This window comes from Zosterops lateralis, assembly GCF_965231275.1.
Source record: "Zosterops lateralis genome assembly, chromosome: 9".
In the NCBI taxonomy this organism is placed as follows: Eukaryota; Metazoa; Chordata; class Aves; order Passeriformes; family Zosteropidae; genus Zosterops; species Zosterops lateralis.
In genome coordinates this window covers 2,989,181-3,014,747 of record NC_139769.1, presented here as the reverse complement: position 1 = coordinate 3,014,747, position 25,567 = coordinate 2,989,181, and the positions used below count along the sequence as shown (strand labels likewise).

General features: G+C 47.3%; 1 protein-coding gene across 9 annotated transcripts in view; it reads left to right on the top strand.

The window, feature by feature from the left end:
* Positions 1–4,568: 4,568 nt before the first annotated feature.
* The window catches only part of NFIA (nuclear factor I A), a 249,093-nt gene continuing 228,094 nt past the window's right edge, over positions 4,569–25,567 (top strand). For 3 of the 9 annotated variants that reach the window (XM_083867289.1, XM_083867290.1, XM_083867284.1), the window contains exons 1-2: positions 4,574–5,676; positions 11,303–11,834. In XM_083867289.1, the coding sequence (XP_083723415.1) occupies positions 5,650–5,676; positions 11,303–11,834 (559 nt within the window). In that variant the 5' untranslated portion in view covers positions 4,574–5,649. Of the gene's footprint in view, positions 5,677–11,302; positions 11,835–25,567 lie in introns of all 9 variants that reach the window. The other 6 variants (XM_083867288.1, XM_083867285.1, XM_083867291.1 and 3 more) reach the window with 4 other exon arrangements.

Here is a 25,567-nt window from a genome sequence, read left to right as displayed (position 1 = left end):
CGGTCAGAGTAGGTCTTTTCACACAAAGATTGACCAATTTTTAGTGCTCCTATTCCCATTTAGCACAGCTGCTTTAATTCCCCACATGAATGTGGCTTTGGTGATGCACCCATGGCCCAGACCCCAAACATTGTAGCCGTTTACAACTGCCAGATAGGGACTACAGTACTTCTTCATCTCCCTGCTCTCCTGCTGGGAATCATGGCAAGGGACAGAAAATATCGCATAGAAGAACATTATTATTCACATGTATTTAGTGGTGTAAGGTGAGAATTTCCATCAAACGTACTACTCTGCTTGTTTAAGCTACTCCCTGAAATTTGGAGCCCGAAGTTGAAACTTCTGCCCTCCTACCCTCCAGTTTTAGGATGACACAATATTCACAAAACCATGGTGTTTATTGTAGAATCATAGAATGACTTGGTTTAGAAGGCACCTTATACATCATTGAGTTCTAACACTCCTGCTATGGGGAACACTATTTCAGGATCTGGAGCCTTTAAAATAAGGAGGAAAACCCTGCTATGCCCAGTTCTCAGTGTACCTGTGGAATAAAAAAGCAATCTCTTCCCTGGAGAGAGTCTTACTGAATACTCTCATTTTTGGTAGCTTCAGAATATTGTTGATTTCATGGCGGATGGTGGGACAAGGTTAGGCAGGGCACTAAACTACTGCTTTCTCCATGACATTTCTACTAGGATTTGTAGATAGTTCCATAATGGGTTGTGGGACAACAGTGAAACTTCTGGGCATTGGTTTCCATCAACCATACTGGCACTTAGGTCTCTTGGGGATGGGAGTCAGCAACGTGTGGCTCTAAGGTCGTGATGGAAAAGGATCAGGATCAAGCCTGGCGGTTTCAGGGGGCTTCTGGCTCTCAGTGGGGTGAAGCTTCTCCCAGGGCAGCCACAATGGCTCTCCCAAAACCACCCAACATAACTCAGGGCCCAGGAGAACCCCGTTGTCTGTCTCAGGCCTTTAATGATTGCTGCTGTATGTTAACAGGCCATACCACATATAGCCCAGCTATTGTCAGCGCTGATCCTTGTCCAACTGACGGGCTATTCAAAGCGCTTCTCAAGCCTCTCCAAAATCCCAGCTTGTTCTACCCCGATGACAGCCATCCCTCCCATTCGGAGTTCTCTTTGTACGCTTGATAACATGGTGGAAATCCCTTATTATGCTTCTTTTAATAATGCTTTCACATGGCAAGGGGACATGATGTTTTAATTTATGCAGTGCACATCATCCTTCGACAATTTGCTAAGAGGAGCCCTCGCGACCTAAGCCTGAGCCGAATAACACAAGTTTATGCAAAACCAGTGGTTTCCAACCTGTGGTCTCCAGACCGCTGGGAGTCGGCGGGTTCCTTCCGAGGGGTCACCAGGAGGTAACCAGGAAAGCGGAGCCGCTGCCGGGAGGTTCAAACGCGCTGCCGCGTACGGAGCCACTGTCACCAGCAGCACGGCTCTGGGGCTCCCAAACTGCAAAAAACTGAAAATCACCACTGTCTCAGGGTTTTTTACTTTCTTACCTTTTTTTTTTTTTTTTTCTTTTTTTTTGGTGTCTGTACTCAGCACGCTGCGGCTGCAACCTCTGTGTCTTGAAATACCTGCTCAAGTCGATTAAAAGCAGTAAATTCAGAGGGGTAACCACGCTGCTCCTTATGAGTTGTGTGAGTTGAAGTCTCACTTTGTTGTCAAAAAATAGCAATTAACCTTCAGATCCACTTGCTCTCCCTCCCCACCCCCCCACCCCAAATTAATTTTGCAGTATTATCACGCATCTTGAGGCTTCCAGTTTTAAGCATATAATGCTTCTCCTGTTAATGAAGTGGGTATCCACGATCAAGGGGAGCTGAGAGCCACAGACAATTGTTTGTTTGCCTTTATTTCTCACGCCCTTTGAAGGTTTCTCTTTCTCCTCTGTGTTTTTTTGCTTGGTTTTTTTTTTTCTTTTTTTTTCTTTTTTTTTTTTTTTTTTTATTAAGTGACTTTAGCAGATTGTACCCTCGGAGCTGTGAATAATGGGGTTATTCTACAAAAATGGCCAAGGCTAGTTAAGACACACAAAGCCAGGAAATCCTTTCAGGGATGAAATCAGGACTATTTTAGGGGTGCCGTGTAAGTTGGAGACTTTGCAGCTCAGCTGCTGCATCGCTGCCAGGCACAGCAGAGCTGCAGGGACGAGAGATCGGTCCTTCCCCACCGGGGGCTTGCCCGGCCGGGGGGTCCCCGCACCGGGGGGAGAGGAGGGAGCAAAGCCTGGGGGGGTTTGCAAAGCCTGGGGGGGTTTGCAAAGCCTGGGGGGGTTTGCAAAGCACGGGGGGTGCAAAGGTGGACCTGCAAAGGCGGATGGGGGGGTTTGCCAGTGCCAGGTAACTTTGCCCGTGCAGCAAAGGAGCTCTGCTGGTGCAAGGGACGGGGGTTCCCTGCACATGGGAAGGGTACCCGTGCTGGGGGGCGCGCAGGGGAAGGGTACCCGTGCGGAGATTGGGGTTCCTCCTGCGGAGGGAAAGGGGGTTCCCTGTCCAGGATGGGTTTTACCCTTGCGGGGGGGGTAGGTGGTTATCCCTGCAGGATGGGGGGTTACCCGTGCGGGAGGCAGGACCCCCGCGGCTGGGCAGGGGCTCGGCGGGGGCGGGACGCTGCGGGCACTGCCCGGCCCGGGCTGTGCGGGGGGATGCGGGGGATGCCCGTGAGCCCGCTGCGGGTCTCCTGCGCGAACCGCGGCGATTGCGGAAATACGCGGGGGCGGGGGGGAGGAGGAGGAGGAGGAGGAGGAGGAGGAGAGGAGGAGGGAGGTGGGCGGGAGGCTGCCGGATTGCTCGTAACTTCTGCAAAGTCCCGGGCACTGGGAGCCCACCCGGCAGAGCGGGGAGAGGCGGCGGCAGCGCCCGCCCCGACCCGGCCCCGGCTCGCCCCGCGCCGCAGCCACCAAAACCCCCAAAATCAGCCCAAAACCCTCGGGAAGAAATAAATCCCAACACATCCCACCTAAGAGCCGGCGGCAGTTGGCTGCGGCGGGTTTTCCCTTCCGGTTCCCAACGGCTCCGACGCGATTTTAGGCATAAAAAAATATAAAAATTGCGGGAAATAAAAAAAAAAAAAAAATTAAAAAAGTGCCGCCAGCCGCCAGAGCCCGCAAAGTTTCTCTTGCACTGTTATGCGTGTTATCCCTCTTATCCCTGCCCGTGGGACGCGGCGCCGCTTAGAACTCTTGTTTTTTATATTTTTAACCCGATTCCCACGCTTTCGCAGAGGGAATTCTCTATTGTCTGCGCGGGGTCTGGGCGCGGAGGGAGCGCGGGCGCGCAGGGCTGCGCCGCAGCCGCCTTTTTTTTTTTTAATTTTTTTTTTTTTTTTTTTTTTTTTTTTTTTTTTTTTGGTCAGGGATTTGAGAAAACCGCTGAGCTTGACAGATTCCCCCCCGTCCCCCCCTCCCCGGCCGTACGTGCGCGCCGGCTCCGTGCGCGCCGTCTGGAGCGCCCGCGGCCGCGCACAAAGAAACGCGCCCGGGCGCGGGATGTGACGGACCGCGGCGGGGACCAATGGGCGGGGCGGGGGTTTTGTGACGTCACCGAGAGCCGACCAATCAGCGGCGGGGGTGGGTGTTGCGACGTTTGAACTCCCCCGGGGGGAGGGGCGCGCCTTTTTTTTTTTTCTTTTTTTTTCTCCTTTTTTTTTTCTCCTCTTTTTATTTTTTTTCCTCCTCTTTTTTTTTTCCCTTCTTTTTTTCTTTTTTTTTTTCCTCTTTTTTTTTTTCCTTTTTTTTTTTTCTCCTTTTTTTTTTCTCCCTTTTTCTTTTTTCTCCTTTTTTTTTTTTTTTTTTGCCTTTTCCGCCGAAGTTGGCGGCGCCCCGCGGGGACGGGGCCGCTGGCGGGGCCGGAGCCTCGGAAACCTCCGGATTTAGCACCCAAAAAAAAAAATTAAAAAAAAAAAAATAGGGGAGGGAAGAACAAGAATGAAAAAAAAAAAAAAAAAAGCTTATTATTTAAAAAAACACCCCACGTTAAAAAAATTATTTATTTTTTTTTAAAGCGTCCCTAGCAAAAACGCTGAGTTGGGAAAAAAATGAGGATAACTTGCGCGCCCACCCGTTTAGCGCTCAGATATTCTGGGGTGAGGGAAAGCGCTTTGGCTCTACCCTTATTTTCTCGGGGGAGGGGGAGGGGGGGTGTCCGCGGTGCGGAGGGGCTGCACTTGACCGTGGCCCCAGCCTAGAGGGCGCAACCAGCCGTCCCGCGGCCAAAAGTCTCCCGAAGGGCGCCAAAAGTTACTTAAAAGATAACGCTGGAAACCGCAAAAGGCTGGGAACGGTGCGGCACAGACCAGTGGGGGACACAACCCCCTCCCCCCCCTCCACCCCCAAAACAAGCTGCGGGAGGGGATTTTTCCTCCTTTTCCCCTATAGATAGGAAATTTTCCCTGCTTGTGTCGTGGTTTCCCCCCCTCCTCCCCGCCCCTCCCCTCCAAAAAGGCAGGGACGCGGGGGTCACCCAAACTGCCTCCAGCATCAGCGCAAAACGCTATTCCCAGGCGGAAAGGGAGGGGGGACACAGCACCCGGGACACCCTCCGAGTCCCCAGGAGCGGGCTGGAGAGCATCCAAACCCCAAACCCAAACGTTGGCCGCTGCCAAGACAATGCGCTCCAGAAGTGGCAGGAGGCGCGGGGGGTATTTTTAATTTTAAGCGCTTCACTTTTTAGATTTCATAAGTAAGAAAGAAAGGGAGGGGGGGGAGTGAGATGTGCCGAGGAATTTATGTGTTGCTATTTTTTTTTTTTTAGAAGGAGAAAACTATTATTTATTTTTTTTTTTTAAGTGGAATAAGCACCCTCGATACTAAAAGCGCTTGATTTAAAATGACAAGTGCCAAAGGCGATGGGGGAAAGTTGTAAAAGGCAACGCCGCTTCCCCCCCACCAACAACCCCCTCCCCAATACCCCTCCACGGTCAAGGGCCGAGCGGAGCCGCAACCCCCGGGAAGAGCACAATATATAAATAAATAAATAAACAATTATGACACAGAGAGAGAGGAAAAAAAAATAAAAAATACACAACATCCCCCCCCTCATCCTCTCCGGCTTGTAAGAAAAAAAAAAAAAAAAAAAAAAAAAAAAAAAAAAAAAGAGGAAAAAAAACTTTGAGGCGATCCCCGCTCGCCTCTGGGCTCCGCGGCTGGCCGCGCTGCGGGGCGGCGAGGGGCGGAGGGAGGCGGCGGCGCCGCAGCCCCCTCCCCGCCCCTCCCCGCCCCCGCGGGCGGCGCGGGGCGGGCGGTGCGCGGCGCAGAGCGGAGGGGCGCGGAGCGGAGCGGAGCGGAGGGGCGCGGAGCGGGGGCGGCGGCGGAGGGGCGCGCAAGCAGAGCGCTATGCCTTTAACGGCGCGCGGGGCAGGCATGCCGAGCGCGTAGTGCGGGAAAGTCGAGGCGGGGTTAAAGTTCAGCTCATGGAGCGGCTCCGCGCTGGCTGCAGTTTGGCAGAGTTGGAAATGTGAAAGCAAGAAGCAGGCTCGGGGCTCCCCCTCCTCTCCTCTCTCTCTCTCTTTTTTCCCCTCCTCTCTCTCCCTCTCCCTCTGTCTCTCTCCCCCTCTCTCTCTCCCTCTCTCCCCGCACACGCACACCTCCAAACCGCAGCCCCCCGCAGCAGTCATGTATTCTCCGCTCTGTCTCACCCAGGTAAGCGGCCGCCGGGGCGCGGTGGGGCCGGCGCTGCGGGGTGCGCGGCCGTGCGCGCCGGGGAAGGGGCACCTCCGCCGCTCGCCGAAACTTAACTTTGCTGCCTTTTCCCTCGCATCCCCCCCCCCCCTTCCACCCCCTTCCCGCACGGCCATTTGTGTCGGCACATGGCTAATGGCGCCTACTTATTAATGCTTTAATTAACGGGGGGGTGGGGGGGACGCGCGGGCGCGGTGCCGCGGGACGACCCGCACCGGCCCCGCCGTGCTTGGTCATCCGCGATCGATGCCGCCGCTGCCGCCGCCCGCCCCGCACCGCCCCGCACCGCGGCCCCGGGGCAGCGCCGGAGCCTCTGCGCCGCTCCGCGCCCCGGGCACGGCGGGGCCCGCACCCCCCGCACCGCGCTCGGGGCTCCGCGCACCCCCAGCGCCCCGGGCGCGGAGAGAGAGAGAAGGGACAGTCCCCCGCACCTGGGCTCGCTCCCGCGGTGCGGCGCGGTGCAGAGCCGCCCCCGCGCACAGCGCTCTCCGCACCCCGCGGAGGCCGCTCCGGCCGGGGGTCCGCGCGTGTGTCCCCCCAACGCGGACACCCGCAAAACTTGTCCCGCGTGTGTCGCGCGTTCTCCCCCCCCCCCGCCGCCCTCCCGCCCGCGGATCGGGGCCCCCGCGGCACTCGGCGCAACTTTTGCGGGACGGGGCTGCGCGGGGAGCGCAGGGTGGGGAGGGGGTGTCGCTCCGCGGTGCCCCCCCCCCCCCCCCGGTTGCGCGGCCGCGGAGCCCCCCGGCCCCCCTTTTTCTGCTGCAGGACGCTGAATTACACCCCTTCAATTAGCAGGATATAATGGTTTAACGAGGAAATGCTTTGTGGCGGACTCAAAACCCCAGATTATTTCCTCCTGCAGGAGATTTTGACTACATTATTCTTATTAATTTAATTGGAATTTTTTTTTTTTTTTTTTTTTTCTCCCGGTGAGAAAGCCTCTCCGGGCTCTTTCCGTAGAGAAAAAGGCAAAGGAATTGCAGGGAGAGGGGCGGCAGCTTCCCAGGCAGCCCGAAGAGCTGCAAAAGTTTTGTCCCCTTCTCCCATTGCGGTCCCCTGTCCTTCCTCAGCCTCCCCCAAATTTTGAGGTGCTGGCGAGAAAACACCAGGCCGGCGGGGGCACGAAAACTCCCAAACCCTACACTTGCTCAAAAGGCAGGAAGAAAAAACGTGAGCAGCGGGAGATGGGATGCAGCAACTCCGGGCTGTGCCTGGGCAAAGTTTGTGCCTTTAATTCAACTCTTGAGAAATACCTGGTTTTTGTCAGCGCGGCGGCTGCAGGAGGGACCCCCGGACGCTCCGTGCAGGGCCCGCAGCGCCGACGCTCTTGGCATCTCCACGTGGGGCTCCTGGGGCTCTCTAGGCCCAGTCGCACATTAAGGAGAGAAAATAAATCCACGGGCTGGTTGCTCCCTGGCCCAGTCGTGTCGTGTCCCCCCCCCACCACCACTCCTTGCTTTTTTTTTTTTTGCCCTTTTTTTTTTTTTTTTTTTAATTTATCAAAAGAAAAGCAGAAAGCCAGGCATGTGCTTTGACTCCGTTAGGAAAATCTCGCATTCTTGCTGCACGTTTGGAAAAGTAATAGGAGGATTAGAGGCCTCCTGACAAACTCTTCCCTCCGAAGGATCAATTAGGTGATTCTGTCATTTTTCCATAGAAAAAAGGGGGCGAGTCCTGAGCTATTGCAAGTAATTTCCTATTTTATCATTTCAGGAGCTTTTATTGATACAAGTTTTCGGGAAGGATTTTCTTTTTCTCTTTTTTTTTTTTCTTTTTTTTTTTTTTTTTTTTTTTTTTCTTGGTCAAGTTTTGGTTCAGCTTTAAAGGGAAGCCCTTGAAAGTGGGTTAGAAAAGGAAAACAAATAGAAATCCTGGTTCTGAGCGTATTTATCCGAGCCCTGGAACCAAAATGGCACAAGCATTTTGTGTCATCTGTCAGGAAAAATCCAAACATCGTTCCATTTACATATCTGCTGAGGAGCTAGGAAATAGTTGGGGAACATATGCACGTCTCCTCAGATTTACAAGCAAATGGATTGTAAAAATATTAGTAAGGGTCTCTGTAGCTGGCTTAATTTCAAAAAGATCTGCAGAAATACATTGTTTCAAAGCCTCCTTTGCAGGATTACATTATCGCAGGCGCCTTTGGGTTGGGGTTCTTTTGTCTTAGGGTTTTTGTTTTGGATTTTTTTTTAACACCTTTTTGAAGAGCAAAGGAGAATTTTGGGATAAACAGTACAGAACTGTGCGGCCCAAATTTTCCGTGCTGCTTAGAAACAGGCAGCTCTCGGAAGAGCTGTATCCTTAAACTTTGGAGAGGAGTGCAATAAAGAAAACCCCAACTTTTTATTATCGCTTTGCCAGCTTTCTGGTGTCTTTTATTTTTAGGTAACCCATCCAACACTGAGGGGGGAAAGCAAACGGCTTTATAAAATACTTTCAAAGTTTCCCTTCAAGCTAAACTCGTGGAAAGGGAAAGATCATCGCCTTTTCTACCAGTTCCTTAAAATCCTGCTATTTTGCAGCGAGGCTGCAGACAAGTTGCACATCTGTTAGCACACTTGCACTGACACATTTCCAAAACTTTTTGGGTTTTTTGCTGGGGAGGGGGGGAATGACTGTAGCGCCACTGAAATAAAAAATTGCATTGTGCAGAAACTGCTCCCCCCCCTCCGTCCCTGCGTCCAGCCCAATTCTGTTTGATCAGTCCTGGCTGCTTTTATTTCCACTTGGACTTTGCTAATACCTCAGCGCCGAGATTGAAGCGGTGCGATTTTCCGGAGCAGCGTGTTTACCAAGACACTTTGAAAGTTGGTCTGTTTATGAGTCGTTAACCTTTTCTCCTCATACACCATTTTGAAAAGACACATTAGGGTGTAACAGGGACCTGCACACCTCGCACCCGAGCAGCGGTGCTTCTCCTTTACTTCAGCCACAGACCCTGACTTTGCACCAAAAAGCATCTTGGTTTTTTTCCCCCCCTCCTCTCCCTTTAAAGTGGTTTAGTGTTGTTTTTTTTAAGTATGGGTTGTTGTTTTTTTTTTTTTTTTTTGGTGTTGTTTTTACCTCCCCTTTCAGGTTCACATTGTAGAAATCAGCTTTAGTGCAGGTTAAAGCAACTCTCTCTTGGATGTTATCCAGCGCCGAGCCAAAAAAGTCCCAGGCACATGAGATCAGGCAGGACAAAGCGCTGCTTAAAGCAGAAAAGTTAAAATATTTCAGGATGTACCAAGACGTGTTTGGAAAGTGGGAAGGCTGGAAGTGCTGCCCTGGCTCGCTGTGGGGCTGTTGAGCCTCTCTGCTCTGTGTACCTTCGCAGATAAACTTCCACTTGACAAAAGGCCTTTTTTCCTTGACTCTCCCTGAGTGGGGAACGGGAAGGACAGGAGGGATAAGGAGGGAGGGTTTATTATTTTTAATAGCTTGTAGAAACCTGTAGTTTTTATATTTTTTCTTCTTTTCCCCCCCCCTGCCTCTTCCCCCGTGAGAGCTGTTTCTGGTGGGAGAGCAGCTCCATGTGCTGGGATTGTGCCTCCTCTCACTTTTTGAATCTGCCGACTACAAACTCGCAGCAATCTTTTTTTTTTTTTTTTTTTTTTTTTTAACTTTATTGAAATTTGAAACTATCATCTTTTCCCATAGAGGAGGGGGGGAAAATAAGAGGAATGTGCCAATCACAGGAGTGATTTATTTTATTTTACCTGCTTTTATTTTAATAATCACTCATAGTACTTAGATTGCTGCCGCTCTGCTCTAATGAAATATGTTGTGCTGTAAGGAAAGTTTTTAACAATCTGTGTTTAAAATAAAAATAAATGCAATGGTGCTACCTATAGATTTAAGTATCTACAATTCTGGGGCCACTCAGAATAAGTGCAGTGAAAGCTTTTGGGAAGTCAGCAGAAGGTCTTGAATTACGACAGGATTTTGCTGATAGATATTTCTATTATTGATTTCTCAATTTTTCATAATTTCTGAAAAGAACAATGCAAATTAAAATAAAGTGTTGAAAGGAAGTAAGATGTCTGTTTTAATACCCGTATTTGCACGACCCACAATGATTTGGGTAGAAAATGTACTCCATGGGATAATTAAAAAAAAAAAAAGTTTGTTAATCTGAAAAAATCCCCAGTGTTTCTTCGCACAAGGGTAGGCAGCGGGAGGCTTTTCCCATGCTGGGGAAAATGTTGCCCAAATTACTTTATTTTTCCCTCCTGGAGGGCCCAATCCTGGGAAAAGGAGGAACAGGAGGAACTGGAAGCAGGGACGTCCCCAGCACACAGCACTGGATCAGGCCCCACAGGCTGGATACGTTTTTACGCGCAGCCTGGAGTTGGGTCATTCATTTATTCAGGAGAAAAAACAAGAAGCATGGCCCCAGTATATTATAATATGTTTTGATCTCTTTGGCTGATTTATGTAATACTCAGTGAGAAAAAAATATATACCTATATATATATAATTATTAAAAAAAAAAAATCAAGGGGTCTTTCTCGCCTTTTTTTAGTGTCAGCATAATTTTAATTGCGATTATTTTTGTGCCAAGGGAGAGGGGTGATCTTTAACTCCTCGTTACACAAAGCAAGCAGTGTCTCCGGATGGCCAAACTAACTTTCCGAGTAGGGCATTTCTTTTTAAATACCTAAAAATCTGATGCAATTAATAATTCTTTGCGTATTTGTACAAGTCGTGCTGCAATTTACTGTTACTGCGTGTTTCAATTTTTCCTGGGTTTTTGATTTTTTTTTTGGTTTTTTTTTTTTTTTAGTTTTATGGAAAGGCTCACAGTTTGACTTTCCCTAATATGCCCAGATAGCGAGTTTTGGGTTTTTTAATTTTTGACTACATATAAACAAAAATATTAAACAAAAAGATAAATTGCAAGGCTTGCTTTTTCTAGGATTTTAATGTTAGTTATGATTGTGCTTGCGGGATAAATCGACCGCGGTACTTCTCTCTCCCTTTCACTGTTTAGGAACCAGAGTGAAAACCACCCTTCATTCTAATTGTATATACAGCTATAGTGGCATTTTACTATTCTGCCGGCTGCTATTTCCAAATATATCTTAGGGAAAGTTTTACTATACTTTAGACTTCCCCATACAAACATTGATTGGCATCCAAATGTTTAGGATTTGCCAAATTGGCGGGCAAACGCTGGCTACACCGCAAGCAGCGGGGTCAGGGAGAGAGCAAAGGGAGATACGCGCTCCGAAAGTGGACTTGCAAAGGAGTTTTTGGCTTTTAACTCATTCTGCCCTTTTTTCTTTTTTTTAATTTTTTTTTTTTTTTTTTTTTTAAGGTTTGGGGACTGGGGAAAGGGTGCCAGCGTTGCACCATCTCCATCTGGGCGCTTGGTTGAAGTTGGACCCTGTTTTTGGGGAGCGGGAGCGGAGGTTTCGGGTCGGTGCGAAAGGGAAGCGGGAATGCGGCGGTGGCGGGTTCGGGGTCCATCAGCGAGGGGTCCCACAGCCCTTAAAATTTATCAGCGCCCTCCTAATTCTCACCATCCCTCAAAAGCCCCATTTTTGAAGGCTCTTTGTTGATGGTTTCGGTGACATCAACCCTTCTCTGTAACTTTTTTCAGGATGAATTTCATCCCTTCATCGAAGCACTTCTGCCTCACGTCCGAGCGTTTGCGTACACGTGGTTCAACCTGCAAGCCCGAAAAAGAAAATACTTCAAAAAACATGAAAAACGTATGTCAAAAGAGGAAGAGAGAGCCGTGAAGGACGAACTGCTAAGTGAAAAACCCGAGGTAAAGCAAAAATGGGCATCCAGACTTCTGGCAAAGCTCCGGAAAGATATCAGGCCTGAATTTCGGGAGGATTTTGTTCTCACAGTCACAGGAAAAAAGCCTCCGTGTTGCGTTCTTTCCAATCCAGACCAGAAGGGCAAGATGAGAAGAATTGACTGCCTTCGCCAGGCAGATAAGGTCTGGAGGTTGGACCTTGTTATGGTGATTTTATTTAAAGGTATTCCGCTCGAAAGTACTGATGGCGAGCGCCTTGTAAAGTCCCCACAGTGCTCTAACCCTGGGCTGTGCGTACAGCCCCACCATATAGGAGTTTCTGTTAAGGAACTCGATTTATATTTGGCATACTTTGTGCACGCAGCAGGTAAGTGCCTTTCTCTACCACCTTCTCCAACTTTTCGGTTATCTCCGTGCCGGGTGCCGTGCCCCAGCGGCGGCTGCATGAGCTGGGGAGGGAGCTGGGGATGTTGGTTATCGGTTTCCCGGGGTGGCGAGGAGGGTGCCAAAATTCCCCCCCTCACTTTTAATTTATTTTATTTTTTTTTAATGGGGTTTTTTAAGGTGCAGCCACATAAAAGTGGCTCTTGTTTTCCGCGGTTAACAGCATTTTGGGTATCCTTCACAGGTGTTATGCTAAATGTTGTCCTAGGAGGACTTGCAGCCGTATGCGGCTTCCTTTATCCTAATTTTGGGGGAAAGCAGATAGATTTTTAATTTTTTTTTTTTTTAAATAAAGTTTGCATGTGTTATGCACAAAGTTGTCCAGGAGGGCTAGAGATGCCTGAGGCCTGTGGGTCAGGAGTACCAGGTATCCTCACCCCGCGGGGATAGGATGGGCAACGTAAATCCTGCAGGATTGGAGGGAAAGGAGAAGACAGTCCCTTGGTAACCCTAGGGGGAAAAGGAGACATTTAGATCCCCCAAAATACCACAATTTATACACCTAAAAGCTAAGCGAGTCTTGAAAAAAATTCCTGATTCGACAATATTGTGCTTGTGAGGAGGAGCTGAGATGTTTTAACGTGTGATGAAAATCTTGGGATCCCAAACTCCAACACGGCATGACTCGGTGTGCGCAGAGGATGTGTAGTATGTTGACTGGCATAAAACAATATGCTACTGTAGTTCTGAGTGATTGTAGTGCAGAAAAATGTGTGTGTGAAGTGCGAGGCCCTGAGTTTCACGTATGGGATGTGTGGGTCCCCCAGCATATCTTGACTTGTGAGCTGAGGGGCTGGACAGGCTAGAAGAACAGAGGATCAGGGGGGAGAGGAATCATATTAGTAGAAACCACTTCTGTATAAATATTTATCGTTAAGAAAACCAAGCAAATTACAGCCCAGGGAGCCTGCATTTCCTATGCCAGCTTCTTTCAGAGGGTCTTGCAGAAAGTTTTGGCTTCCCCAAAGCTTTTCTGCAGCGAGTCCCTGCCATGATTGTTGTGTTAGGCAATGTCGCCGCTGGGACTTTACAGATATGATCCCTGTTCGGAAATAACTTTAGAGTATCCTCATGGTATTTCCTACAGATAAGCTGCAACATTTACTTTGCACTTCGGTGTGAGGTGGTAAATCATACTGCACGTTTATGGTGAAAGGGAAGTAGGCAAATATTGAGGAAAATTATTTATTTACTCTGCGCTTTATTATGGCCGCTGTGAAGGAGGCAATATGGATAAGTGGCTAACTGAAGGGAGCCTGGGGCTGGGGCATTTCAGGTCACCTCCCATTCCATCACCAGCCCTGAGGGGACCGTGGACTCACATCCCTTTTGTCTGCCTCAGTTTCCTCCTCCGCATGTTGGAGTGTGGTTGTAAATTTAAAATGCTTTGATATCCAAATAGAAGCTATAAATGTCTATTTACTCATCTACAGCACTCAGGTTTTTATTGTTTAGATTTATATATAGCGTGGTGCTGGTAAATACTGATCCATATTGTATTTCCCAGGCCCTCTGTGGAGCGCACAAATTGTTGATAGGAACCAACGATCTTGGCTTAGCTTGCATGTAGGATCACAGAAATGTAGGATGAGGAGAAAAGGACCAAACCCATGGGTAGAAGTATTTCGGGGAGCTTCAAGGGATCTCTCCCTGTTATAACAGTTGGGCAATAGACATTATGAAAGTTCAATATTGCGATTAGGGATATACCATCTTATCAGCATGCCGGTGGCAAACAGTAGCCTTGATTAGCGAACTGTTATTTATTCCTGCCTTCATCATCAACAGGCAGCGATCGCACCGATCGTCCTTCGGTTCGGTGTTTGCCGCGGAATCTCGGCGCGAGGCCTTGGCGCAGTTTTTGGGGTTAGATTTGGGGATTTGTGCGAGCAGCCACGCGCCCGTGCAGAGCGCGCCGCGCCGTTGTTTGCTGATTGCACGCATCGCATTGTGCTCTCGGTGCAGGAGCGTGTGCTGGCATATTCCTGCTAAACCTCAGCGGGGAGGGATACAAGATGATTTTTGGGAGGTGGCACAGCGTGGTCGCTGTCTATATGGCTTCACAGAGGTGTACCGAAAGCCTTGCGTAGAGCTGCCTCTTTTTCTTTCCCCCTTTTTTTTCCCATTTGTTTCCCCCCTCCGATGTATCCCAGCAGTCTTTGTTACACCTGAACATTGGCCAAGTTGACAGCCATTGGTTCCCGCAGACCCGCAGTAATGGCAGCTTGTGCCGGGTGCGCAACAGGAAAATTACAAAAGAAAAAAATATTAAGGGTCCTTTGTCTCCAACTCCATCAGACCTCGCTCCCCAAATGTATGGACCGCGTATTTATAAGGAGGAAGTCGCCAGCGCAAATATTAGGTAGGATGGTCAACTTACATATAGCGGATTTGACAAGCATCTGCTATAGTACAGAAGATTTGTAAACACTAAACAATGTTTTTACCTCCTTAAAAGTTTTGAGAAGTTGCCAGTATTGGCAGGAGGCACAGACTCCGAAACGTGCTTGAAGATACGTGCCAAAACCATTGTGACCTTTTCACCCATAGTGCTCGCTTCTCTTTTTCTTGTGGGTTTTTTTTTCCCCCCCACTTTTCGTCTTCTTTTCTTGAGGGGAGTATTCTGTTCCAAGATGCCCTTATTCGAGATGACTTCGGCAGCAAGATGTCCCTTTCCTTCTAAACATGTAGGATAATTATTGCTTTGAATCCACGCTTTTCCTTCAGTAGGCACTATCATCTGTAAGGGAACACATGTGCACAGATTTAAATAGTGCTTCTTACAAAGCTACTGAAATCAATTATTCTCTTTAAGAACTGGCTAGAAAGAGAAAACAAAAATATGCAAATAGGCAAACTACATGTCATTTTCATTAAAAGGATAAAAAAAAGAAATTAGAAGAAAAAAAAAAAGGGAAGGAAGATCGGTGCTTTGTGAATTAGAGGTTGACCAAAAAATGTATTGAAATCTAAAGTATTGCTCTCAGTTTGCAGTTTCTAATCTGCTTAACTAAAAGCAGGCGGCATTTTCGTATCCTGAACTTGGGTTTGCTTTTTAGTTTTCACTTATTCTGCTCTTGTATCAAATGACAAGTTGGAAACCATTGTGGCAAACCGTTTTCTTTGTGGGAGTCGAACAGTAAAGCTAATTTATGACCGGTCCTCTACCAGATGATCTGTATCAGAATCTACAATATACTAGGCACGTGGCAAGGTCACAATTTAAGTTGTTAAGGTCACAACCTTAGCCACCAGGCATTTGACCTTTTAGATAAAGTTAACCTTTGTTCATTAGTAGGCACTCAACCGAGAACTTTCTGGAGTTTTTTACTGCTTTGGAGTTCCTCCTGCTAATGTGGTCAGATTGGAGAATAGATTCGCAATAGAAGTAGTTAAATTTTCTGAGAGGTCACAGTTTTTAGAGACTTCTCCAGTGGCCGAAGCGGGATGGTGGGCCAGGAGGCCATGCTGCAATGCCCGGTTTATTTTTTTGGCCGGCCCTCGTTACGCGCTTCGGGCGAGAATTAAACTCGTGAGGTCTTTGTGGCTTTTTAAAAGAGAAAAATCTTTTAATCTTTCAGAAGGACATTTAAAGATCCCAAATTTAAGAAAAAATCTGGGTCTAGGTTTTATTTACGCGAACTCTTTTTTCTGTTCACATTTAGACTCAAAGGCAGCCAGAACTCAGCCTTACTTCTGTGGCTGAAAATTTACTGAACTTCTAGATATGCTCTTTGGCAAATTGCTGGGCAGTTGTATGTAGCACATGACCTTGAACTTTAAGCTCGACCCATTTTATGTGCCCGTCGACAGACTTAAAATATTCTACTTGGACCATCATAAAGAGGCTTCGATGGGAATAACCCAAAGATAGATTAGTGCAGAAGCCCCCACACCCATGGAGGTTTTGGGGGGACTGAGAGGTACCTGAGGCTTTGCGCCGTAATCTTTTAGTAGAATTGGTATCGATTGTTGCTGCATTAATCCTGTTAATAGCCACAGCTGGGCTGGGTGTCGCAGGGGTGGCAGAGGTGTCCTGACAATACTGTACGTCACCGAAAGAGCTGTCGCAGCGCCTTCAACTCCTGCTCGCTGCCCTGCAAAAGTGGAGCGTTCGACGGTGGAAACTATTGCTGGCTCATAGAGAAACACACACCATATTGTTTACTTAATTATGCCGGAGCGAAGGCTCATTTTTAATTATTTAGCTGACTTTCTCGCTCTGCTCTGATACCACATTTATTATTTAATTTGAAATCAAAAGGGCTCGCACTCCTGTTAGTTTTTGATGCATTTTACTTTTGTTTTGGCTACGTTATTGTCATTCCATCGTACGGTAATCCAGATAGCCGTGATATGCAGATTGGCCAGATGGTCATGTTAACAGATTGAGAACCTACTTCCCACTGCTAAAGAGCAGGTGTAAGATCAGTGGGCTTTTTATTTTTTTCTTCTCCTTTCCTCCCAAGTTTTAACCAAAATGCTCTTTAGACAGATCATAATGGTAGTTAAAAAGGGGCACATTCCAAATAGTGTTTGTTCTGTGGAGATAATGCGTAATGTATATATCATTTTTACGCCTATCTGAAGACTTTTAAAGCATCCATGACATTCCTTCCACCTATAATGCTTTGAAAAACCTACTTCCAGCTCATGGCTGTTCCAGTGTATATCCAAAACCATCCTTAAAGTTTTTTTTCTGCAGACAGATTGCATTTTCTCTTACCAAAAAAACACTTCAGGCAGCTTTGCAGCAGGTATCTCACATGTGTTCCCTGCACAGGGCTCCTGTGCATGCCCAGGAGAACCTGAACAGATCAACCTTCAGCTGAGATTTTAATGTTTGTGGGCTGATAGAGTTATTTTTCTGCTCCATTATTTTTTTGCCAAAGTGAGACATCTGTAGCTTTAAAGAAAAAAGTGACACTAAGACATCTCACAGTATTTCTGCCCTCAAGGAATAAAAGGAGAAGGCAGATTTTGCGTTGTTTTAGCCTTACAAAAAGTACCCATAAAAAGCCAGTGGTGGGAGCCTGGGTCTCTATCTCAGTTGAGAGAGGTGAGGAGAGGACAGCCACAGCTCCTCAACACCCCAAATTTCATGCACCCACCTATCGTGGGCACGCATGAGACACAGCAACCTACACACCCTGCGTGGCACGGAGAGATATCCCCATCTTTGGATGATCTCCTCTTTGGGGAGCGGGACTGGCTGCTTGCTGCAGCCACGAGCAGGGTGGGAGCTGACAGAAGCAGGATTTAGGTGGGACAACTGCTCTCCCAGTGCGGGTGTAACTGAGCCGGTGAGTATCCGTGATAATTCAGATACTAACTGGTGCGGCACTCGGGACGGCCTGCTCTATCACGAACCCCTGGCAGGAGTTCAGTCATGTGGTTTAGCTTTTCCCTTTCTCCAACAACAACAACAGCAACAACAAATAAACACGGGATAAAGGCGTATTTCATATGCCCAGGATGTTTTCCAGGTGATGGGTTTGGACAGTATAAGGGTGTGTTATTTCCACGCCTCCTTGCTTCGAGGTGCAGAAGCAGGAGAAGCCTGTGAGTGGTAAGAAAGTTGCCCAGTGCTTCTGGCTTTTCTACAAGCAACTGCACTTTTATATTTCCCTTCTTTTCCACCCAATGATGAATAGCATTAATTTAGATCTATTTAAGGCGAGTGTGGGAGAAACCACAATCTTTGTTGTGGTCACTGCTGTACACAGCGGGGCTGAATGTTTCTCTTGGTTGAGGCCTCAAAGCTGGATCTGGAGAACCCAAAACAACATGTCAGCTTTTCAAACCCTTCAAAGAGACAGTGGAATCCTAATTGTTCATAAAACCCGCTATTTATTGTTACAGTTATGTATTTTCTCTCCATTCGGATGTAAAGGAAAGAGCATCCCTTGCTTTCTGTGCCTTGAGCTTCTTCACAGCTCCTCCTCCTCCTCCCCCTGATGCTTCTGGTTCAGGCACTGGCGAGGTTTTTACAACCAGCAAACAAACCCCAACCTGCTGCTCCAAAACCCCTCAACCTCTCCCTAAAAGCCTGCACTTTTCTACACATGTGGGACCCTCCAGGCCTCAGGGGCTGTCCCCAGCAAAATGAATTTGGGGCATCCTCACTGGGAGCCATGGATCTGGCTCTGCCCCTGCTCCTTTCCTCACAGACAAGAGCTGGAGCTGGTGATTAAATTACAGGCTGTAAATTCAGGGGAAATTATTTTAGTCTCCTAACAGCAGCCGACCCGGACATTTCCTTACGCCAGCGAGGGCTTGTGGTAGATAAGCCGTGTCGGTGGACTAAAATTCATTTTAATCGCTTTGGTTTTCCCATTCATGTGGTGCAACCACGTCTCTGGTTGTTGTAAATTGTCCCCTGCATTACGGGAGCCACCAAAAAACTGTGACTGGCATCAGCACCTGGGTCATGGTGTCTCGGATGTGTGGGGCAGTTTTGTCCCAGCAAGTTCTTTTGGGGCTTGCAGCATTTTCTCCCCAGTTGCAATGGCAGTGCCTGGATGAACCCGTCATCTCAGTGTAATTAATTTTAAAGAGAAAACAGAGTATTTATATATATATATAAAGTGTTTCTAGCTACCTTTGCCCCATGTCCCTACCCTAGGGGTGGATGTGAGGCACCTGAGCTCAGCCCTTTGTGTGGCACCATTGTGGCTCGGGATGTAGGACCAGGATGTGGCGCATGGAGCGGGTGGATTCGGGCTGGATTCGGAGGCGCTGCCTGTGAAACACACAAGGGCCTCCATTTTGTGTGCCAGGCTCTCACGTGCGAGTCAAAATGGAGAGCGGCGCGGTTGAGTTCGGCCTAGAGCAGAGCGTGCGGGCTCGCGTCACCTGCCATCCCGGTGCCACCACGGCGCAGCCAGACCCACGGCGAGACCCAGGTGGGGTGTCCTGCACTTGTACATCTATCAGCTCCTTCTGAAGGCTGTTGATCTTGTCCCCATTAATATCCACCCTCCCAGTCCCGGTGCTGTCCCAGTGTCACAGTCGGGGCCAGTGCAATGGCCCCGGGGAGTTGTTCCTCTTTCCCGCAATTTTCAGCGCACATCGGTGCCGTTAGATCAGTGAGATAAAATCAAGACGGGTTTAATGACAAGCTCTTCTGAAAGTTTCCTAGACTTTATTGTTCATAACTTGGACCCGAGTCGGGTTATTTACACATGAGGATTAAAAAGCTGCAAACAACTGTGTGATTTTTAGGGGCTTAAAGTAATTAACATATGTGGGTAGGAGGATACACGGCATGTCTGCGTTCCTTTAAAATATAAATCACAGTTATTTAATTATGCTTGGAGAGGGCAGATTTAAGGATATACTGCAAAATGCATTACCTATTATACCAACACGATAATCTTATTAACCTTGCTTTCTACTTTTTAATTTTATTGTGCACCCTGTACAACTCTTATGATATCAAAAATAATTACTTGGAGAATACATGATGTCAGAGGTCCAATATGACATTTATCTTCACAGTGGGGAGACGGCTCTCTTGTGCATTGCATCGCAGCTCGGGAGGCACTCGGCAGGTCCACACTGGGAGGAAGGAAGCAGGGATGGGTGTCATCAGATGCCCTTTAATGCACACAAGTGTGTTTGCAGATTTGTGTTGTTACCAAGGGATGGCTTGACCAAACTTGAGGCAATTCAGCATCCTCAGGCCTCCTAAATTATGTCTTACTTGCTCATGCCGTACAACACCCGTAGGTGAGCCAATATTTCAGGGCGGCTCCTTGCATTCAGCCCCAATCCCAACTGGATTTCCTATTAAACCCTGAATTCTCCATCCCATGCCTCTTTTGTTTTTTTCTTTTTTAAACCCATCTCTCCTAATGTTTGAGACGTGTTGATATTTCCCCCTTTATTTTGGGAGGGAATGGGTGAGGGTGAGGGGAAACAAATGCCATAATAATATCCCTTTTCAGAAGAATATAGTTTAATTTTGTGTGTGCGTGCAGCAGCTGCCATTGGCAAGCTGTCGTCTTTGTTGCCATGGGCTTTTTTTTTTGGCATGCGTGCCAGAACATGATTGGATGTTTCAGCATGTTCATGTTTTGGGGTGAGATATATCTGTAGTGAAGCACAAAATTATCATGGGGTTGGTAGGTGTCCAAAGTGGGGTTATTTGGCCAGGTGAACAGGCCGTGCTGGAGAGGGTTGTGTGAGTGCAGTACCTGGTGGTTGTTTGGTTAATGAGAGAGAACTTGCTGGCGCTCTGGATTTTTTGATGATGTAAAAAGGTGGTTTGAAAGCATCACAGAAGGGTGTATCACTGAGGTCTCCTCCAGCTAGACGCCCTCAAGGTGCAGTGGGAAGCCCTGGTGTTACCTGGGGGGACCACTCAGTGAGTTTCTGCTGCCCATTTCACTCACATGGTGCATGGGGAGGTTGTGTCCATCCCCAGCTCTTGCTGTGACTGTGGGGAGCTGGATGGTGGCACAGAGGGGTGGAACACACCTTCCATAGGTGTAAAACCAGCATGGCATTCACCCATGAGATCTGCAGGTGACAGCACATCCTGCAGAACTGCCACCTTGTTATCAAGCCTGGACCACACAGAGGTAGCCAGTGTTGTTTCTGCTCCTTGGTTTTATCCATTTGTCATATCCATGATATGCCCATAGCATCAGTATCTAAACAAAGTTTAAACCTGTTCTGCACTGTCCTCTGTGCTGTACATCTCTCTTCTCATCCCAGCCATTGTCACCCCGCTTTCAGTACAGTCGGACTCGATGTTCGTAAAGATTTTTTCCAACCCAAATGATTCCGTCATTATAAGTAGCACACAAAGGGAAAGCTGGAGTGCTCTTCAGCCCAGGAAAACTACCCTGTGTTATCATTGTTAGGTGCAAAATGCATTTACAAACTTGCGAGGAGTATTTCATAGGGAAGCATCTCCTTACAGTTGAACTCCAGAAAGCCCCTGGCAAGGGGAAAGTTTTCGGGCCAAATCCAGGCTCTGTGCGCAGTTCGCCGAAGGCTTCAGGAGAAACAAGGGGTGAAGAACTAAATGAAAAGTGCTGGGACAGCCTCTTTCTGTGTTTTTCTGCACCTACCACTTTAATCTTGTGCGTGAGGGACAGATAATGAGCTGCCTGAGCTTTGTAATAAACATCACGTCTGGTTAAATCACCATTTTTGTGTTTAAAACACCTTGTAATGCGCTGAGTGAACAGGGATGCACTCCTGTAAGGGTATCAAAAGACAAGTTAGATAGTTGGTACATTTATTGTCAATATAGACACTCACTTTGAAGATTTTAAAGCAAAAATACATTGTCAATCAGATTTCATCCTAAGGGTATTCACTTGAAATTTGTCTGATCTTTTTACCTAATAAGCTTTTAATTCGATATAGGAGAAAACGGCCAAATCCCTGAGTGATGCTGGAAATAGGGTAAAATTTAAATTTAATTCAGGTTTGGTTGGTTTTGTTTTTTTTCTTTTGAGGCCAAGTAGTTTCAAGTAAATCTGAAGAATGAATTCTTTGTATTGGGATGCTTTTCTCAAGCCCAGCTATTGTTGAGATGCTTTTAGGGAGGATAGCCACTGCAATGCTTTTATTGTGTGGTGATGAGGACTTTTCCTGACGCCACAAGGACTTCATTAAAAATAGCCAACAAACCTATTTACATTTGGGTTTTGTGTCAAAAAGGGAAAAGTAGTTGTTGCTTATCTAAAAAGTAAATCCTGCAGAATTTTATGTGAAACTTTCACAAGCAGTTTGCCTGGCTGGGGCAGCACCGGCCTCGGTAGCAGCCGAACCCTTGCAGCGCGCGGAGGTTGAGTGTTTCTGGAAAAGTTGAGAAAAACACACAGCAGTCAGTTAAGAATGGAATTTTTCTGGTCAAGATCTTTTTATTTCTTCTTCTTAGAGAAGGACATCACCTTCAACAGTTCTGATTTAGATTCTTCCCAGGCAGATGCAGTTACAAACACCCAGCAGCGGCGCTTGGTGCTGTTTGGGGGTGCACGCTTGTGTCTCAGAAGTGCATCTTCAAGGTGTCTGGTCTTTCTAACCTAGATATATAAGAGTGATTTACGCAATTTCCACTTTAAATGTGGACATTGTTTCTTTTTCAGTCGAAAGCTGGAGGGCAAAATCACGGTGAGAACTGAGCGGACCAGTTGTTTTCCATGTGCGTGGTCTTTAGTAATAAACTCTCCCCTAGAAGAGTAAGGTGTGTCTCACAGTGAGCAGCCCCAGGGTGTGAAGCTGTCTGTCTGTGGGATGAAGATGGTATGAGCAGTGTCCCTGTCCCATCCCAGAGCTGGGTTACGTGCCGTGGTCCTATATGGTGCAGAGGCAGGGACTGACTGTTTGTGTGCTCCTTTCTCCGTGCAGCCTGCTCAAGTTTGCTGTGGACATGGCCCTGGACAAAAAAAAATACAGAGTTTCATTCCTGAGTGTCCTGTTGGTAGGGTAGGTTTCCATGAGATGGATCGCTAAGGAATTGTTGCTTTTCTCCCCATTCCTGCCTGGATCTCTTCCCAGTTTTGCCCTTTGCAAGCGGCTTTGTTTGCCCAGGCTTGGGGCTGAGTTACCTTGGCTGCACTGTGCCTTCATCCTGAGTTTGTGCAGTTCATCCCAGTTTGTTTGGGGCTCCAGCAGTTCCAGGGGTGGCTGGAGGGAAAGCAGGAGCACCCATGGTGCAAATTCGGGATACAAAGGGCATTTGGAAAGAGTGAAATGAGTCAGAGTTTGAAAAGAAAATGGGACACTTCTGTCCACACGGTTCCAAAATACAGGGCAGCGATGCCTTGGAGCTGATAAATGGACTTTGAAAGCCTCGAAAAACTTTCTCTGGTTGCAGAATCAGTATTTAATATTAATAATATTTCCTCATTAAAAATGATGAGGGATTTCTCAGACAGTGTTGCTCGTGTACATGGGTTTCTTGAACAAGCATCGTCTACCTTAGCAACTTCTCCAGGGAACTTTCCAGCGCTGTGCTGGGGCTGCTGGCACGGCTCGAGGACGGGTCAGTGGCCATGGAGGCTTTTAACATTTTAATTGCCTTCCTCCACTGATTGTGATGATGACCTGTTTGTTTGGCTTATACCTCTTTTTTCATATTTTTTAAAAAAAGGGGGGAAAAAAGAAAACAAAGGAAGTACAGTGCTGTGCACAGAACAGTTATTAAAAACAGTTGGGAAGCATATAAAAGGTACTGTTTGTGTGAGAAACGGGACAGCTGTGATGGTCTATTGGGAAAGTGTGTACAGATGGTGGTAGGGAGGGGAATGATGACTACATGGCTGATAAATGAAATACAAAAAGCATTAAATTGGTGATCTTTTTAAAGAGTACACTTTTGGTGAGCATTTTTGGTGCATCATTAGGGCTCTTTGTCTGCCTCTTATTTCGCCAGGAAGTGCGACTATTGCCGCACATTTGTGCCTCAGATTTTGTTTACAAATAAGGAGCCTGTTTAATAAATCACATACCATGGAATTATTAAAGAAGATAATTAAGCACACGGGTTTTTCCTACATTGGGAATGGGCATGGGATCGTCCTGAAGACCCGACAATACCACAAATGCAGTTGGGCTCAAATTAGTACGGTAACACATGGGATTTCCTGGAGCCTAAACAGATTTCTTTGTTTTGCAAGAAGTGGGATTGGCGCGTGAGCTGGGTCCAGGGATGGAGCTTTTGGCATTTTGAAACCATGGAAGGCAAAGCACTTGACATTTTGCCTTTATTTTATATTATCTTACAATCCCAAAGGTGGTGGCACCCAGTGATGAGTGCCCAGCCGTGGTATCTGGGAGTTGCTGAGCTCCCGGGGGATGCAAGGACTCTCTTTTGGAGTAGGCAATAAAAGGAAGAGGGATAGAGGAAGAGTTGGAGAAAATTTTTTCCCTGTAGTTCACAGGAGAGGGGTCATCATCTTCCCATCCTTAGAGCTTTATCCCATCCCTTATGGAGCTCATTTATCAGGGGCTGATGGACATTAAGGCAGTATGTGTGCATTTCTGCACACTGCTGTAGAGATGGTCACTCAAATGCTGCAAACCTCAGCATGGAGAGTTTTTAAACTAATGGGCACAATAATCCCCCTCCTCCCAGCATTTCATCCAGTTTCCAGCTGAAATAATTCCCGGTTTCCCTTCGCCTTCCCTCTCACCCACCCGTTGCTTCGTGTTCCTGCTCATTGTTTCTGGGTGCCATCAACAGATGAAAGCATTTTCCTCAATAATAAATAGTCTTTGGTAATGCTGTGCTTTTCCATGACCCAGACGGGTGTCCGGCCACCCCATGAGCCCCGGCCGTGTCATTGTCCCTCCCTCAGGGGACACAGACCAGCAGCAACCTCAGATTCCTGTCTTGGGTGGCTTGAAGTGCCGCAAAAGGGGAATTCACCAAACCTCCGTAACCAGAACCAGCTCACAGGGAATTTTTCCAATTTTTTTCATTGATTACAAGTTTATTGATGGTCTGAATTTTTTTGATTTACAAACCTTCCAAAACTTCAACGTGCCATTTTGGGGATTATTTCTTCTCCTGACACAGTATCACAAACTCCTCTTGTTACCAGATTTGATGAACGACATGTTTCACTGTGCTGCCTTTTAGGCCAAGCCAATATTCTTCTGCGTTTTCTTGAAACTTGGAAAAAAGGAAAGATTTTAAAAAGGTTTAATGTGAAGAAAATGTATGACAATTTGATAGATTGCTTGGGATTTCAGTGTAGTAATTGTATAAAGTAGGTTGCAAATTTTTTTTACAGATGCAATATATTAAAAAAGAACAATAGACAAAGAGACGTAAAGCACGAGGATGGGGAGACCATCTTGGCCAACCTCTGCAAATTTGTTCCAAATTTCGGTTATTAAATATCACAAAAACATGTTCATTGCAGTAACATTGTACGTTTTCTTGGCTGCTCACATCTTGAGTCATTTAAGGGTTTTTTGTACACCTTGACGTAAATACACTTCATCTCTTACCAAGAACACACTCTGCTACATTTGCAGGACACAGTGGAGGGATGATTTAGAAATATCCAGGCATGTATGAAATGCCTGGGTTTAGAGATGATTCCTTCCAATAAATGTGTTATTTTTTATTAGCGTGAACGCGTGTTCTCCTAGAGCTTCACTAAGTAGAGGATCCAAGAGGTCTCCTAAGAGCTGCACTGGTGGGTACCCAGAGGCAATAGAAGCAAACAGATGTTCAAGATGCTGCTGTGGTGCCTCTTGGTGATACTGGTCCAAGTTTATTAGTCTTGGCCTTGCAACCTCATCAGCCGCAGATGCAAACAAGAAATGTGGAGGTCCCTCTCCGTCTTTGCCGCAGTGCAGAGCATGTATTGCACAAGGTGTCTGCTTAACCCTCGATAGAAAGCCGGATTTCTCTGCCATCTTGCACAAGAGTGGTTTAACTCACCATCCCTGAGAGCAGAATTAGGCTCTGAGCTGTTGGGGCTGGGTTCTGGATCTCCTCCCTCCAGAGCCTCATCGAAGCAGCCGAGTACAGAGTCCACTCTCTGTTATTCAGCTGCTATTTCAGTCTCTCCTTTGGGATGTGCTGCCAGCCATGAGGGGAGGGCAGTAACAAAATATCTGGGGACCCTGGATACTGCCCCAAGCTTTGAAAGAAAAGGTTAATTCTTCCTGAAGCAGTGA